Source organism: Dendrobates tinctorius, unplaced genomic scaffold (genome assembly GCF_039654945.1).
Source record: "Dendrobates tinctorius isolate UK_male_01 unplaced genomic scaffold, ASM3965494v1 ptg000022l, whole genome shotgun sequence".
In the NCBI taxonomy this organism is placed as follows: Eukaryota; Metazoa; Chordata; class Amphibia; order Anura; family Dendrobatidae; genus Dendrobates; species Dendrobates tinctorius.
The window spans coordinates 29,942,417-29,960,877 of NW_027361690.1; the positions used below are offsets into that span (position 1 = coordinate 29,942,417).

Below are 18,461 nucleotides of genomic sequence, written 5' to 3' on the forward strand. Positions count from 1 at the left end.
TCCGCCGCATACACCCTCGCCCCCAGACCGGGCGTAACTCAGTTTTTGCTTAGTGTCTGATGGAGGCACACGCAGTCTGGAGCTCCAGACTAGGTTTTTTTTTTTTTTGTTTGTTTTTTTCTCTTTTTCCCTTTCTTTGAAGATAAGACAGGGGCGACGGATCCTATAGAGAGGGTCCGATCTCCCCAAATCACCAACGGGCGACCACGTGTGAGTAGTCCTCCACGTGTTTTCTCTCCCGCACCGAGGGACACATCTGGGACTTTTCCCCAGACAACCATTTTTCTTTTTTATTTTGTAAAGAGGGGCAACGCATCCTGATGAGAGGATTCGATTTCCCCATGAGCTACAACGGGCGAGCACGTGTGAGCGATGGGCGATCCCCAACGGACTCCACGTTTTGTTCCTCTCCTGCAACGCGGGATTTCAGGTTGGCCCCTTCCACCCCTAGGTAGTGACACCAGGGGTGCAGTTGGAGGAGCAGGTGAGCCAGGGGATCGAAGCATCCACCCCCAGTAGCCTCCCCCTCCCCGCCCAGGGATGGGGTTGAGAGCACCCCAAGAGAGCCCCCCCCAGCGGCAGGCTCACCTTTGTTTGTAGGGTCACCCCCCGGAACGGGACCCTCCAGAAGGCGCCGCGGGGCTGTCTGTTCCCCCGCCCGACGGGGTTACTTCTTCTCACAGGGCCCGACTCTCTCCCCGGTGGAACCCGGTGCGAGTAGTGCCACATGCGGCAGCAGACGCTCTGCGGCCAGAAGTCCCGCCGGCGGCCGCGGTCCCCGCGGTATGGGGAGATCCGCAAGGCCGCGCGAGGCCTGCCCGCCCCTTCCGGTGGTAGCCGGAAGCCCCGCCCACTGACTTCCGGCAGCCCGGGGGGCGCGGCGGGCGCGCAGTGTCCGGGGAGCGCGCGCCCTCCTCCCCCTCCTCGCAGGTCCCCGCCGGAGTACGGCTGAGGCTCCGCCGGCGGCCGCGGTCCCCGCTGTATGGGGAGGGCCGCGAGTTCCGCGCGAGGCCCGCCCGCCGCTTCCGGTGGGGGCCGGAAGCCCCGCCCACTGACTTCCGGCGGCACGGGGAGCGCGGCGGGCGCGCACAGTGACCAGAGGCTCCCGCCCCCCCTCCCCCTCCTCGCATTTCCTCGCCGGAGTGCGGTCGGAAGCCCCGCCGCCTCTCTCCAAGGTGCACCGCAGTGCCCCCGGCGAGTAACGGCACGTGAAGCAGCTCGTCCACGTCTCAGGGTTTTCGCTGCGTCCAGAGCACCCCGTGGAAGAGGAGGGACGTTACCGGTGGTGAGTGCAACCCCGTTTCGAGTGCCGCACTGGTTGTCAAGGAAGGGGTTACCCTCCTCCTCCTACCCTACCCTGCAATATGTCTGGCAAAGGGAAAGCTCACTCTTTCCTATACGCTGTTTGCGTTTCCTGTGGGGTCAGGCTGCCTAAGGCGCAGCCGGGTAAATTTTGCGAAGCCTGTGAGTCGGAGCGAGCCCAGGAGCCCCCCATTGTTGCAGAGCCCAGGGGTCAGGACCCCCCAGAATGGGCAGTGTCTTTATCGCATTCTATGATGTCCCTTACGAAGGCAATTGAGTCCCTTCGGGGCCCGGGCAGGGTCAAGGATGGTGGTCTGCCAGCGGAAGACAGCTCGTCCACGTCTCAGGACCCTTCGTCCGTTAGGGGCCGCTCCAGCACCAGACAAGCTCATGGTAAGAGAGCTCGTTCTCCATCGGCCGGGCCCTCTGGGGAGTCGGCGGCGATTTTTAGGGCATCTCGTTCCCTGTCGCCAAGCTCAGGAAGCGATCAGGACGAGGGCAAGGAGGAGGAAGAGGAAGCCTGGAATCCAGAAAGCCTGGGATACCAGGACTCGGTGGACAGCCTCATTGAGGCGGTCAACCAGACTTTAGAGATCGAGGATGATGTGTCCACGGCCTCAGGTCACAAGGTCTCCTTCAAGAAAACCAGGCGTCCGCATAGAAGGTTTGCCACACATCCGGAGTTCGAGGAGCTAGTCCAGAAACATAGGGAACACCCGGATAAGCGCTTTGCAATGCAAAAGGCGCTGCAAGCAAAGTATCCGTTCCCTCCTGAACTCCATAAAGGGTGGGTGGAGTCGCCAGTAGTGGACCCACCGGTGTCACGTTTAGCATCAAGATCGCTATTGTCGATACCCAGCGGTTCTTCTATTAAGGACCCAACTGATCGCCTCATAGAGGGGCTTGCCCGCTCAGTGTATGAGGCAGCAGGGTCGGCTCTGGCCCCCTCCTTTGCGGCTACCTGGGTGGCTAAGGAAATGGTTTCATGGGCAGACACTCTGCATAGGGCCCTCCAAGACAGGGATCTGCCCGCGGAAATCTTGGAGGTGACAAATCAGATATCAGGAGCGAGTGATTATCTCGTCGGCGCCGCTCTGGATGCGGCCGAGTGTTCTGCTGTGGCAGCAGCAAATGCGATCGCCGTAATGCGAGCATTATGGCTGAGATTATGGAAAGCGGATTCTATCTCTAAAAAATCCTTGACCTCATTGCCTTTTCAAGGCAATCGATTGTTCGGTGAAAAGCTTGATAAACTTATCTCAGAAGCCACAGGGGGGAAGAGTAGTTTTCTACCGCAGCAGAAGAGTTGGCCGGCATTCAGGCAGACGCAGAGGCGTTTTCGGCCCTTTCGTAGCTCCTGGAGGTGGACTTCGGCCAGGGCATCCACCTCCGCAAATGATGGTCAGATTAGAGAAAGGCAAGTTTCTTACAGGGCCAATCCGCTGGGTAGAGGCCGGGGCCGTTTGCCCAGAGCGAGGGGGGCCAGATCACAAAAGCCTCCAGCAAAATGACTCGAGGCACTTCGTACCTACTGGACGACAGAGTGGGCGGACGCCTACTAAGGTTCAGCCACGTTTGGGTCGCAGTGGCACGCGACGCTTGGGTGACAGAACTGATATCGTCCGGGTACAAGATAGAGTTTGTCGGACTCCCGCCACGGCGTTTCTTCCGTTCCCGGCTCTCCGGAACAGAATCGCAGGCGGAAGGTCTGTTGCAGGCTATAATGACGCTACAGCGCAACGGGGTCATTGTCCCAGTGCCGAAAAGCGAAGAGACGCAAGGTTTTTACTCCAACCTGTTTTCAGTCCCCAAAAAGGACGGGACAGTAAGGCCAGTACTGGATTTAAAGATCCTGAACAAGTTTATCAGGGTCAGGCGATTCCGGATGGAATCCCTCCGTTCGGTCATTTCAGCCATGGATCCAGGGGAATTCCTGGCCTCGATCGATGTGCAGGATGCATATCTACACATCCCGATTTTTCCTCCACACCAGAGGTTCCTGCGTTTTGCGATCGGAGGGCGACATTTCCAATTTGTTGCTCTGCCCTTCGGTCTGGCCACTGCCCCCAGAGTCTTTACAATGATAATGGCGGTGGTTATGGCCATCCTGCATGCTCGGGGCATAACGGTACTACCCTACCTGGACGACCTTTTGGTAAAGGGGCCGTCGTTTCAGGCGTGCCAGGAGAATGTCGGTATCACTCTGGATACCCTGGCCCGCCTAGGTTGGCTGATCAATCGGAACAAGTCGTCCTTGGTTCCGGCTCAGAGAATCGTATTTCTAGGCATGGTTTTCGACACCTCCCAGGGGCTGGTGATCCTCCCTCAGGACAAGGCGCAAAGGATCAAACAGGGGGTACGGAACCTTCTTCAGCCGGGCTCCAGATCCATCCGGTACGGCATGAGTGTGTTGGGCAGAATGGTGGCGGCGATGGAGGCAATCCCGTTTGCCCAGTTCCATCTCCGTCCGCTTCAACATGCGCTCTTGTCAGCATGGGACCGAAGGCTGCTTTCCCTCAATCATCGGTGCAGTTTGTCTCCACCGGTCCGACGGTCACTCCAGTGGTGGACTCGCGACTCGTCTCTGGTTCAGGGGAAACCCTTTCCCCCGGAACAGTGGTTGGTGGTGACGACCGATGCAAGCCTGCAGGGTTGGGGAGCAGTTTTCCAGAGTCACACAGCCCAGGGGCGGTGGTCCTTTCGGGAGGTAATTCTCCCGATCAACATTCTGGAGATACGGGCAATACGATTGGCCCTGCAACATTTTCAGCGTTGGCTGACAAACCGGCCGGTGCGCGTTCAGTCGGACAATGCTACAGCGGTAGCGTATGTGAACCATCAGGGGGGCACGCGCAGCCAGGCAGCCATGCGCGAGGTCGGGCTGGTACTGCGTTGGGCCGAGAAAAACCACGTGGTAATTTCAGCGGTGCACATTCCGGGAATCGAAAACTGGGCGGCGGATTTTCTCAGCCGACAGGGGGTCGCGGCAGGGGAGTGGTCCCTGCACCCCGAGGTTTTTCAACAGATCTGCCAACGGTGGGGGACACCAGACGTGGACCTTATGGCATCCAGAGAGAACGCCAAGATTCAAAGGTTCGTCGCTCGATCCCTCGACCCGCAGGCAATCGCAGCAGACGCTCTGGTGCTTCCGTGGAGCCAGTTTCGGCTCCCGTACTTGTTCCCCCCGCTACCTCTGCTTCCAAGAGTCATCAGAAAGATAAGGAGAGAGAGGGTTCCAGCAATTCTGCTGGCCCCAGACTGGCCTCGGCGGGCCTGGTATGCAGATCTGGTTCAACTAGTGGTGGACGTACCCTGGCGTCTCCCAGATCGGCCGGACTTACTGTCCCAGGGGCCGATCTGCCATCCGAACTTAGGGGCCCTGTGTTTGACGGCGTGGCCATTGAATCTTGGCTGTTAACACAGGCAGGATTCAGGCGCGATGTGGTGGCCACGATGGTGAGTGCCCGAAAGCCTTCCTCGGCGAAGGTATATCATCGGACTTGGGAAGTGTTTTTCCGTTGGTGTAGGGATCGCGGAGTGGCTCCTCTGGTTTTTTCGATCCCCAACGTACTGGCTTTTCTGCAGGCAGGGCTGGACGCGGGATTGGCTCCGAGTTCGCTCAGAACGCAAGTCTCGGCCCTGTCGGTGCTTTTCCAACGAAAGGTCACTTCGGTCTGGCAGGTTAGGACGTTTATGCAAGGGGTCGCACATTTAGTACCCCCCTATAAGGCACCGATGGAATCATGGGACCTGAACTTAGTGCTCAGGGCCCTTCAGGAACCTCCCTTCGAACCGTTACAAGAAGTCTCCTTACCTTACCTGTCCAGGAAGGTCGTTTTTCTGGTAGCAATAACATCTATTAGGCGGGTTTCGGAACTGGCGGCTTTATCTTGTAAACCGCCGTTCCTGACTTTTTATAAGGATAAAGTAGTTTTAAGGCCAGCTCCCCCCTTCTTGCCGAAGGTTGTCTCTGCATTCCATATCAACGAAGACATTGTCTTACCCTCGTTTTGCCCGGCACCGGTGCATAGGGTAGAAAAGGCATTGCACACCCTGGATCTGGTAAGAGCCCTTAGGAGATATGTGACAAGGACAGCGCCATTCCGCCAGACAGACTCTCTATTCGTGATTCCAGAAGGGCGGCGGAAGGGACTCGCTGCATCCAGAGCGACTTTGGCCAGATGGGTTCGTCTGACAGTCCAAGAATCATATCAAATCAGTGGCACGCCGGTTCCGGCAGGGATCAGGGCACACTCGGCTCGAGCAGTGGGTGCCTCATGGGCACTGCGACACCAGGCTTCAGCGGAACAGGTGTGCAAAGCAGCTACCTGGTCCAGTTTGCATACGTTTGTCAAACATTATAACGTACATACCCAGGCATCCTCGGATGCAAGCCTGGGAAGAAAGATTCTCCAGGCAGCAGTTGCGCACCTCTAATCAGGGGCGCAAAATAGCATGGATTGGGTGAGCTAAGATCCCGCCCAGGGACTGCTTTAGAACGTCCCACAGTCTCTGTGTCCCCCAATGAGACGAAGGAGAAACATGGATTTTTGTGAGTACTCACCGTAAAATCCTTTTCTCCGAGACGCTCATTGGGGGACACAGCACCCACCCTATTAGCCAGTTGGCATCTGTTTATTTTGAATTATACAAATCCTTATGTAAGGATCAGGGTGGTCCCTTTTTCAGACGTATAATTTCTTGCCTGAGTTTAAGGCGCGTTCTCCTACTGCTTATGCACTAAACTGAGTTACGCCCGGTCTGGGGGCGAGGGTGTATGCGGCGGAGGAGGAGCTAACTCTTTTTTTGTATACTTAGTGTCAGCCTCCAGACGGCAGAAGCACACACCCACAGTCTCTGTGTCCCCCAATGAGCGTCTCGGAGAAAAGGATTTTACGGTGAGTACTCACAAAAATCCATGTTTTTGGTTGGCGGTTACCCATATGGCAGAGTAATTAGGGATATGTAAGTATACCCAGAGGCGTATCTAGGCTTTCTGGCACCCGGGGCAAGAATTTGTTTCGGCGCCCCCCCCCCCAAGTACATATGCTACTTGCACACTTAGCCATGTACCCACGAGCTGCTCTCCCTAATGCTCTCAATGTTCAGTAAAAAACTGAAAGCAGGAAGAGAAGCTCGTTGTCACAGGACCATAACTATGAAAATCGTATATGAGTGAAGTGTCCGTGTGATGACTACTGGAACCTGCAGAGCTGAATCCTGACATTGCAGCTTCTGAATTCTCACAACGAATGCACTGCACACTTTTAGGATTCTCCCTTGCCGATGTACAGTCATGTCAGCACAAGTATGTGATTTATATACTTCTGGCCACATTCCGACTAGACGTGCCCGGACTCGCTCCATTCATTTTCATTGAGTGAGGCCACACACGTCTAGTCAGCATGTGACCGCATGTATGTAAATTACCGGCACAAGAGAATCCTGACAGCGTTCAGTGAGCACTGTGAGAATTCAGAAGTCTGCAGTCACATAGAATGTCTGCAGACTCAGCGCAAACCTGGAGAACCCCTGTAATGCTCCTAACAAATAAAAACATGAGACTTAGTCAGTGTCACAAATAACATTTACATCCAGGTACCTTATAGATGACGTCGTCTCTGCAGTCGTTCTCCTTTTCTTCATCTTGTCCAGACCCCATGATGAGTTTTCTCATCCACAGCCGTCTCTGTAGACTTCCATCTTCTCCGGTCTTCTGCAGCAAATCTCCACACGATCCCCTTAAAGATAGAAGTGTCATTATAATGCTCCTGAATACAAATATCTGCAATATACTGTCTCCTCATATATTTACCCCCTCACTCTCTATACTGTCTGCTCACACATATCCCCGACTCCCCATACTGTGTCCACATACATTCACCCGTTCGCACCCCTTACTGTCTGCACCCAACCCCCATACTGTTTCCTCATACTCTTCATTTTCTGTCCTCAAATCTCCCCACACACATTAAATACCATCCCCACTCCAAATCCCCCATCACTAATCCCCCACACACATTAAATAACCCCTCATCCCTACTCCCAAATCCCCCCACACATTATGTACCCCCACTCCAAATCTCCCCACACATTATGTACCCCCACTCCAAATCCCCCCACACATTAACCCTCATCCCCACTCATTAATCCCCCCACTCATTAACCCCCATCTCCACTCATTAACCCCCACAATCATTAACCCCATCTCCACTCATTAACCCCCCAATCATTAACCCCCATCCCCACATTAACCCCCATCTCCACTCATTAACCCCCCACATTAACCCCCATCACCACATTAATCCCATCTCCACTCATTAACCCCCATCTCCACTCATTAACCCCCACACATTAACCCCCATCTCCACTCATTATCCCCCCACTCATTAACCCCCATCCCCACACATTAACCCCCATCCCCACATTAATCCCATCTCCACACATTAACCCCCATCCCCACATTAATCCCATCTCCACTCATTAACCCCCATCTCCACTCATTAACCCCCACACATTAACCCCCATCTCCACTTATTATCCCCCCACTCATTAACCCCCATCCCCACATTAACCCCCATCTCCAGCCATTAACCCCCCACTCATTAACCCCATCTCCACTCATTAACCCCCATCCCCACATTAACCCCCTTCCCCACATTAACCCCCATCTCCACTCATTAACCCCCATCCCCATATTAAGCCCCATCTCCACTCATTAACCCCCATCTCCACTCATGAACACCCCCATCTCCACCCATTAACCCCCATCCCCACATTAAGCCCCATATCCACTCATTAACCCCCATCTCCACTCATGAACACCCCCATCTCCACTCATTAACCCCATCCCCACATTAACCCCCTTCCCCACATGAACCCCCATCTCCACTCATTAACCCCCATCCCCACATTAAGCCCCATATCCACTCATTAACCCCCATCTCCACTCATGAACACCCCCATCTCCACCCATTAACCCCCCACTCATTAACCCCCATCTCCCATCTTCGGTGGTTCTTCAGCTCCACAGTGGAGCACACTTACCACCAGCGTTTGCTCTGGGCGCCGGGGAGTGACGTCAGCAGCGTGATCACATGACCTGATCACGCTGCTGACGCCGCTCTGGCCCGGCGGTCAGAGCTTCAATTGTACTGGCGTCTGTATAGACGCCAGTACAATTGCTGCCTGGGAGTCGGCGCGGCCTCCTTCTCTGCGTCGGCTGTCAGCTTGACAGCTGACACAGAGAACCGCCGACACACAGGACGGGGGGCGGCAGAACGCAGCCGCCGGGGGAGAGACACTGCCGACCGCTGCAAGGCGGCCCGGACTGCGCCCCCCTGCTGCCTGCGCCCGGGGCAACTGCCCCGGCTGCCCCCCCCTGGATACGCCACTGAGTATACCCCCTGAGGACGCGAGGTTTGCAGATGGTAGCCAGTCAGAGATGCACCGACAGCACTCTAGAACGGTGGTAATCTGTGGTTTCGAGAAATGGCGCACTGTGAAGTGCATCACTTCTTATCTCGTACTGTAGATATAGACAAGGATGCATTAAATGCCCCATATCACATAACGCCAACCTGTCTATAACTAGTGTCCTTTCTGGGATGTAGCACCCTAGTCAATGCCCTGCCACATTTATCCGCTTGTTCATACAAAAAATCTACAGAATCTAATTTTTTGATGGGAGTATTTTTGATCCAGTAGGACCCTGAGCTCCTCCCTTGCTTTTAACAGGTCTGCATACACAGAAGGGGGTAGAGATTGTTTATGTGAGAACTCCAATGTATTAATCCGCTGGAGCAGACTGGAAATTAGTGAAACCCTCTCTTTTTTCAATCTAGAGGCATGCTTTATCAAAAGACCCTTTATAACACACAAGTGTTTCCCACTGGGTAGGAAGGGACGTCTGGTCACGTTCTTGGATTTCTAGAAATTCAGAGATTGACTGATTAGTCTCCATAGTGCATAGAGGGTCTTTAAGTAAGTTATCGTTGAGTCGCCATGTCCATGGTTGGTGAAGGCCATTTGGTGGGGTAAGATGGAGAAACACCGGAGCATGGTCCGACCAGGCAATGTGACCAATAGAAGCCTGGGCCTGCCAGGTCAGGGCGTGCTGGCTGATTAACAGCATATCTATACGGCTGTATGAAGAGTGCATCGGGGAGTAATACGTATAGTCCCTATCCGTAGGATGCAGGACTCTCCAGGCGTCTACCAGGCGTAGATTATGAATGTTACGTTTAAGAGCATTGATACGTCTACGGGGAAGGAAATGGCGCTTAGATGAAGTATCCACCTCCGGATCAAGGGTAAAATTGAAGTCACCGCCTGCAATCAGAGTCCCCTCCCCAAAATCTGACAGGAGCGACAGAATAGCGGAACAAGCTAAAGTCGGGTTTTAATTGGGTAGGTACCAATTAGCTATGGTGAATACCATTGAGTTTGGCATCTAGTTTTTCAGCTATATTGGCGTACTAGATGCCGATACAGTTGAAAGCAATGATGGAGGTGGGATCGTCTGTTGATGCTCCCTCACCCATCATTCCCCCTTTGTGTCTGACAGCTCACTGCAGCGGGCGCGATGAAGTTATTACAATGTGCCTGCTGTACTGAGATGTGCAGAACATCTGAAGACGCAATGAAGAGACCGGAGCAGTGGGGGAAGGGGCAGAGATGAGTATTTTTTTTTTAATGTGGGGCCATTATTAGAAGTTGTTATGCATTCAAAATAGAAGCATGCTCACACTAGCCATCAAACAGACAAAACTCAAGACAGAAACAAAATAAAGAAATGCCCTACATAATAGACTCACCTAATGCTCCATATAGTATAATGGCCCCACATAGTGCTCCGCACTAGCTGTTTGGCCATGTTTGGGGAGGGGGGTTACAGTAGCGTTATACATGTGTGCTGGAGGGTACTGTGGAGGAATTCACTGTGGAGGTATCATGCAGTGTTTGAGGGTACTTTTGTTTGCATCATAGTTTATCTTTATTCAAGGTTTTTTATCCTTTTGTTATTACATATTTAAATTGGACCTTATGCTTTTTACTGCTCTTACATAACATTTGATATTATTCCAATATTTTATATTTATTAATGTTTGTTCTTGGGACGACCCCTTTAAGTTTGTTTCCATATGAAAAAGTTTATCGTTAAATTTGTTGGAGGAAAAACTGCCTCCATTGTAGACTTTTTTTTTTTTTTTTTTTTATCTAGGTTGGCCCGTGACTTTGTCCAAGCTTTTAATTCTAACCCCCTGTATATTTGAGGTTGACATCCCCAGACTAGACTGTTAGTGGCCTAGCATGGTACACTTATATTGAGCAAAGCTCGCCCATCTAGGATTGTGGCCGAGAGTATGTATACCGCCATGCATGGCCACCATTCCTGGCGCTGATGTCGGAGAATCCTCACAGAGCACACTATGTGAGGATTCACATGTCTGCAGCCACATAGAGGAACTACAGACTTGTCGTTATAGACAGGAAAACCCCTTTAAGTTTTCAAGTTGCTATATTCTATTTGCTGAAATGGATACGCCACTGAAGTCTGTCTTTGGTCTGTTTATGATGCAGAGGTAGGCATGTCTTTTTTGTTGCTTTCCTTAATCATATCTGTAAGACATGGTATGCAAGAAGCTTCCCAGTCCCCTAGACATCTCGGTGGAGAGAGTGGAGAAGCTTCTCTGTGGGAGCTCGCGGCTGTTTGATTCTCTGCCCTGCGAAACTCAGCAACTCAAAGCAGGTGAGTTATATCTGGGATTTATTGTTTATTTTATTGGGGGGTGGAAAATGGCAGTTCAGTGGCATTCAGGATTTTGTTTTATTGTTTTGTATGAAGCCATTTTGCTCCTAACTCCCTATCTATTTGATATTTTCTAATATACTTGGCTTTGAAAACTCCCTACCATTCCGTAACTACACTGTCTAACAGCCATTGTATATTTTTCTCTACTTTCTGTGTGATGTCGCTTCTTTTATGTATCCAGTGCATGCTGGGATAGTCAAACGCAGTGTCACCAGAGCAGTGGGCTGAGGCTGCCGTCACTGTCATAGCTCCTGTCCCTCCCTGAAACACAGTGTCACCGGAGCAGGGGGTGGAGGCTGACGTCACTGTCATAGCTCCTGTCCCTCCCTGAAACACAGTGTCACCGGAGCAGGGGGTGGAGGCTGACGTCACTGTCATAGCTCCTTTCCCTCCCTGAAACAGTGTCACTAGAGTAGGGGGCAGAGGCTGACGTCACTGTCATAGCTCCTGTCCCTCCCTGAAACACAGTGTCACTAGAGTAGGGGGCAGAGGCTGACGTCACTGACATAGTTCCTGTCCCTTCCTGAAACAGTGTCACTAGAGTAGGGGGCAGAGGCTGACATCACTGTCATAGCTCCTGTCCCCTGAAACACAGTGTCACCGGAGCAGGGGGTGGAGGCTGACGTCACTGTCATAGCTCCTTTCCCTCCCTGAAACAGTGTCACTAGAGTAGGGGGCAGAGGCTGACGTCACTGTCATATTTCCTGTCCCTCCCTGAAGCACAGTGTCACTAGAGTAGGGGGCAGAGGCTGACGTCACTGTCATAGCTCCTGTTCCTCCCTGAAACACAGTGTCACCGGAGCAGGGGGTGGAGGCTGACGTCACTGTCATAGCTCCTTTCCCTCCCTGAAACAGTGTCACTAGAGTAGGGGGCAGAGGCTGACGTCACTGTCATAGCTCCTGTCCCTCCCTGAAACACAGTGTCACTAGAGTAGGGGGCAGAGGCTGACGTCACTGTCATAGCTCCTGTCCCTCCCTGAAGCACAGTGTCACTAGAGTAGGGGGCAGAGGCTGACATCACTGTCATAGTTCCTGTCCCTTCCTGAAACAGTGTCACTAGAGTAGGGGGCAGAGGCTGACATCACTGTCATAGCTCCTGTCCCTCCCTAAAACACAGTGTCTCCGGAGCAGGGGGTGGAGGCTGACGTCACTGTCATAGCTCCTTTTCCTCCCTGAAACAGTGTCACTAGAGTAGGGGGCAGAGGCTGACGTCACTGTCATATTTCCTGTCCCTCCCTGAAGCACAGTGTCACTAGAGTAGGGGGCAGAGGCTGACGTCACTGTCATAGTTCCTGTCCCTTCCTGAAACAGTGTCACTAGAGTAGGGGGCAGAGGATGACATCACTGTCATAGCTCCTGTCCCTCCCTGAAGCACAGTGTCACTAGAGTAGGGGGCAGAGGCTGACGTCACTGTCATAGCTCCTGTCCCTCCCTGAAACACAGTGTCAATAGAGTAGGGGGCAGAGGCTGACATCACTATCATAGCTCATGTCCCTCCCTGAAACAGTGTCACTAGAGTAGGGGGCAGAGGCTGACATCACTGTCATAGCTCCTATCCCTCCCTGAAGCACAGTGTCACTAGAGTAGGGGGCAGAGGCTGACATCACTGTCATAGCTCCTGTCCCTTCCTGAAACAGTGTCACTAGAGCAGGGGGTGGAGGCTAATGTCACTGTCATAGCTCCTGTCCCTCCCTGAAGCACAGTGTCACTAGAGTAGGGGGCAGAGGCTGACGTCCCTGTCATAGCTCCTGTCCCTCCCTGAAACACAGTGTCACCGGAGCAGGGGGTGGAGGCTGACGTCACTGTCATAGCTCCTGTCCCTCCCTGAAGCACAGTGTCACTAGAGTAGGGGGCAGAGGCTGACGTCACTGTCATAGCTCCTGTCCCTCCCTGAAACCGTGTCACTAGAGTAGGGGGCAGAGGCTGACGTCACTGTCATAGTTCCTGTCCCTTCCTGAAACAGTGTCACTAGAGTAGGGGCAGAGGCTGACGTCACTGTCATATCTCCTGTCCCTCCCTGAAGCACAGTGTCACTAGAGTAGGGGGCAGAGGCTGACGTCACTGTCATAGTTCCTGTCCCTTCCTGAAACAGTGTCACTAGAGTAGGGGGCAGAGGCTGACGTCACTGTCATATCTCCTGTCCCTCCCTGAAGCACAGTGTCACTAGAGTAGGGGGCAGAGGCTGACGTCACTGTCATAGTTCCTGTCCCTTCCTGAAACAGTGTCACTAGAGTAGGGGGCAGAGGCTGACGTCACTGTCATAGCTCCTGTCCCTCCCTGAAGCACAGTGTCACTAGATTAGGGGGCAGAGGCTGACATCACTGTCATAGCTCCTGTCCCTCCCTGAAGCACAGTGTCACTAGAGTAGGGGGCAGAGGCTGACATAACTGTCATAGCTCCTGTCCCTCCCTGAAGCACAGTGTCAACAGAGTAGGGGTCAGAGGCTGACGTCACTGTCATAGCTCCTGTCCCTCCCTGAAACACAGTGTCACTAGAGTAGGGGGCAGAGGCTGACAACACTGTCATAGCTCCTGTCCCTTCCTGAAACAGTGTCACCGGAGCAGGGGGTGGAGGCTGACGTCACTGTCATAGCTCCTGTCCCTCCCTGAAGCACAGTGTCACCGGAGTAGGGGGCAGAGGCTGACGTCACTGTCATAGCTCCTGTCCCTCCCTGAAACAGTGTCACCGGAGCAGGGGGTGGAGGCTGACGTCACTGTCATAGCTCCTGTCCCTCCCTGAAACAGTGTCACCGGAGCAGGGGGTGGAGGCTGACGTCACTGTCATAGCTCCTGTCCCTCCCTGAAGCACAGTGTCACTAGAGTAGGGGGCAGAGGCTGACGTCCCTGTCATAGCTCCTGTGCCTCCCTGAAGCACAGTGTCACTAGAGTAGGGGGCAGACGCTGACGTCCCTGTCATAGCTCCTGTCCCTCCCTGAAACAGTGTCACCAGAGCAGGGGGTGGAGGCTGACGTTACTGTCATAGCTCCTGTCCCTCCCTGAAACAGTGTCTCCGGAGCAGGGGGTGGAGGCTGACGTCACTGTCATAGCTCCTGTCCCTCCCTGAAGCACAGTGTCACTAGAGTAGGGGGCAGAGGCTGACATCACTGTCATAGCTCCTGTCCCTTCCTGAAACACAGTGTCACCAGAGCAGGGGGCAGAGGCTGACGTCACTTTCATAGCTCCTGTCCCTCCCTGAAGCACAGTGTCACTAGAGTAGGGGGCAGAGGCTGACGTCACTGTCATAGCTCCTGTACCTCCCTGAAGCACAGTGTCACTAGAGTAGGGGGCAGAGGCTGACGTCACTGTCATAGCTCCTGTCCCTCCCTGAAGCACAGTGTCACTAGAGTAGGGGGCAGAGTCTGACGTCATTGTCATAGCTCCTGTCCCTCCCTGAAACACAGTGTCACTAGAGTAGGGGGCAGAGGCTGACATCACTGTCATAGCTCCTTTCCCTCCCTGAAACAGTGTCACTAGAGTAGGGGGCAGAGGCTGACGTCACTGTCATAGTTCCTGTCCCTCCCTGAAGCACAGTGTCACTAGAGTAGGGGGCAGAGGCTGACGTCACTGTCATAGCTCCTGTCCCTCCCTGAAACACAGTGTCACTAGAGTAGGGGGCAGAGGCTGACATCACTGTCATAGCTCCTGTCCCTTCCTGAAACAGTGTCACCGGAGCAGGGGGTGGAGGCTGATGTCACTGTCATAGCTCCTGTCCCTCCCTGAAGCACAGTGTCACTAGAGTAGGGGGCAGAGGCTGACGTCCCTGTCATAGCTCCTGTCCCTCCCTGAAACAGTGTCACTAGAGTAGGGGGCAGAGGCTGACGTCACTGTCATAGCTCCTGTCCCTCCCTGAAACAGTGTCACTAGAGTAGGGGGCAGAGGCTGACGTCACTGTCATAGTTCCGGTCCCTTCCTGAAACAGTGTCACTAGAGTAGGGGCAGAGGCTGACGTCACTGTCATATCTCCTGTCCCTCCCTGAAGCACAGTGTCACTAGAGTAGGGGGCAGAGGCTGACGTCACTGTCATAGTTCCTGTCCCTTCCTGAAACAGTGTCACCAGAGTAGGGGGCAGAGGCTGACGTCACTGTCATAGTTCCTGTCACTTCCTGAAACAGTGTCACTAGAGTAGGGGGCAGAGGCTGACGTCACTGTCATAGTTCCTGTCACTTCCTGAAACAGTGTCACTAGAGTAGGGGGCAGAGGCTGACGTCACTGTCATATCTCCTGTCCCTCCCTGAAGCACAGTGTCACTAGAGTAGGGGGCAGAGGCTGACGTCACTGTCATAGTTCCTGTCCCTTCCTGAAACAGTGTCACTAGAGTAGGGGGCAGAGGCTGACGTCACTGTCATAGCTCCTGTCCCTCCCTGAAGCACAGTGTCACTAGATTAGGGGGCAGAGGCTGACATCACTGTCATAGCTCCTGTCCCTCCCTGAAGCACAGTGTCACTAGAGTAGGGGGCAGAGGCTGACATCACTGTCATAGCTCCTGTCCCTCCCTGAAGCACAGTGTCACCAGAGTAGGGGTCAGAGGCTGACGTCACTGTCATAGCTCCTGTCCCTCCCTGAAACACAGTGTCACTAGAGTAGGGGGCAGAGGCTGACAACACTGTCATAGCTCCTGTCCCTTCCTGAAGCAGTGTCACCGGAGCAGGGGGTGGAGGTTGACGTCACTGTCATACTCCTGTCCCTCCCTGAAGCACAGTGTCACCAGAGTAGGGGGCAGAGGCTGACGTCACTGTCATAGCTCCTGCCCCTCCCTGAAACAGTGTCACCGGAGCAGGGGGTGGAGGCTGACGTCACTGTCATAGCTCCTGTCCCTCCCTGAAACAGTGTCACCGGCGGGGGGGGTGGAGGCTGACGTCACTGTCATAGCTCCTGTCCCTCCCTGAAGCACAGTGTCACTAGAGTAGGGGGCAGAGGCTGACGTCCCTGTCATAGCTCCTGTCCCTCCCTGAAGCACAGTGTCACTAGAGTAGGGGGCAGAGGCTGACGTCCCTGTCATAGCTCCTGTCCCTCCCTGAAACAGTGTCACCAGAGCAGGGGGTGGAGGCTGACGTCACTGTCATAGCTCCTGTCCCTCCCTGAAACAGTGTCACCGGAGCAGGGGGTGGAGGCTGACGTCAATGTCATAGCTCCTGTCCCTCCCTGAAGCACAGTGTCACTAGAGTAGGGGGCAGAGGCTGACATCACTGTCATAGCTCCTGTCCCTTCCTGAAACACAGTGTCACCAGAGCAGGGGGCAGAGGCTGACGTCACTTTCATAGCTCCTGTCCCTCCCTGAAGCACAGTGTCACTAGAGTAATGGGCAGAGGCTGACGTCACTGTCATAGCTTCTGTCCCTCCCTGAAGCACAGTGTCACTAGAGTAGGGGGCAGAGGCTGACGTCACTGTCATAGCTCCTGTCCCTCCCTGAAGCACAGTGTCACTAGAGTAGGGGGCAGAGACTGACGTCACTGTCATAGCTCCTGTCCCTCCCTGAAACACAGTGTCACTAGAGTAGGGGGCAGAGGCTGACGTCACTGTCATAGTTCCTGTCCCTTCCTGAAACAGTGTCACTAGAGTAGGGGGCAGAGGCTGACGTCACTGTCATAGCTCCTGTCCCTCCCTGAAGCACAGTGTCACTAGAGTAGGGGGCAGAGGCTGACGTCCCTGTCATAGCTCCTGTCCCTCTCTGAAACAGTGTCACCAGAGTAGGGGTCAGAGGCTGACGTCACTGTCATAGCTCCTGTCCCTCCCTGAAAAAGTGTCACTAGATTAGGGGGCAGAGGCTGACATCACTGTCATAGCTCCTGTCCCTCCCTGAAACACAGTGTCACCAGAGTAGGGGTCAGAGGCTGACATCACTGTCATAGCTCCTGTCCCTCCCTGAAACACAGTGTCACTAGAGTAGGGGGCAGAGGCTGACATCACTGTCATAGCTCCTGTCCCTCCCTGAAGCACAGTGTCACTAGAGTAGGGGGCAGAGGCTGACATCACTGTCATAGCTCCTGTCCCTCCCTGAAGCACAGTGTCACTAGAGTAGGGGGCAGAGGCTGACGTCACTGTCATAGCTCCTGTCCCTCCCTGAAACACAGTGTCACCGGAGCAGGGGGTGGAGGCTGACGTCACTGTCATAGCTCCTGTCCCTCCCTGAAACAGTGTCACCGGAGCAGGGGGTGGAGGCTGACGTCACTGTCATAGCTCCTGTCCCTCCCTGAAGCACAGTGTCACTAGAGTAGGGGGCAGAGGCTGACGTCCCTGTCATAGCTCCTGTCCCTCCCTGAAACACAGTGTCACCGGAGCAGGGGGTGGAGGCTGACGTCACTGTCATAGCTCCTGTCCCTCCCTGAAACAGTGTCACCGGAGCAGGGGGTGGAGGCTGACGTCTCTGTCATAGCTCCTGTCCCTCCCTGAAGCACAGTGTCACTAGAGTAGGGGGCAGAGGCTGACATCACTGTCATAGCTCCTGTCCCTTCCTGAAACACAGTGTCACCAGAGCAGGGGGCAGAGGCTGACGTCACTTTCATAGCTCCTGTCCCTCCCTGAAGCACAGTGTCACTAGAGTAGGGGGCAGAGGCTGACGTCACTGTCATAGCTCCTGTCCCTCCCTGAAGCACAGTGTCACTAGAGTAGGGGGCAGAGGCTGACGTCACTGTCATAGCTCCTGTCCCTCCCTGAAACACAGTGTCACTAGAGTAGGGGGCAGAGGCTGACGTCACGTCATAGTTCCTGTCCCTTCCTGAAACAGTGTCACTAGAGTAGGGGGCAGAGGCTGACATCACTGTCATAGCTCCTGTCCCTCCCTGAAACACAGTGTCACCGGAGCAGGGGGTGGAGGCTGACGTCACTGTCATAGCTCCTTTCCCTCCCTGAAACAGTGTCACTAGAGTAGGGGGCAGAGGCTGACGTCACTGTGTCACTGTCATATTTCCTGTCCCTCCCTGAAGGACAGTGTCACTAGAGTAGGGGGCAGAGGCTGACGTCACTGTCATAGCTCCTGTTCCTCCCTGAAACACAGTGTCACCGGAGCAGGGGGTGGAGGCTGACGTCACTGTCATAGCTCCTTTCCCTCCCTGAAACAGTGTCACTAGAGTAGGGGGCAGAGGCTGACGTCACTGTCATAGCTCCTGTCCCTCCCTGAAACACAGTGTCACTAGAGTAGGGGGCAGAGGCTGACGTCACTGTCATAGCTCCTGTCCCTCCCTGAAGCACAGTGTCACTAGAGTAGGGGGCAGAGGCTGACGTCACTGTCATAGTTCCTGTCCCTTCCTGAAACAGTGTCACTAGAGTAGGGGGCAGAGGCTGACATCACTGTCATAGCTCCTGTCCCTCCCTGAAACACAGTGTCACCGGAGCAGGGGGTGGAGGCT

At 54.2% G+C, this 18,461-nt stretch overlaps 1 protein-coding gene across 3 annotated transcripts in view; it reads left to right on the forward strand.

The window, feature by feature from the left end:
* EFL1 (elongation factor like GTPase 1) overlaps positions 1 to 18,461 on the forward strand; it is a 475,933-nt gene that overhangs the window by 39,409 nt on the left and 418,063 nt on the right. For all 3 annotated transcript variants that reach the window (XM_073568560.1, XM_073568562.1, XM_073568561.1), the window contains exon 11: positions 10,931 to 11,053. In XM_073568560.1, coding sequence (XP_073424661.1) covers positions 10,931 to 11,053 — 123 coding nt within the window. The remainder of the gene's footprint in view (positions 1 to 10,930; positions 11,054 to 18,461) is intronic.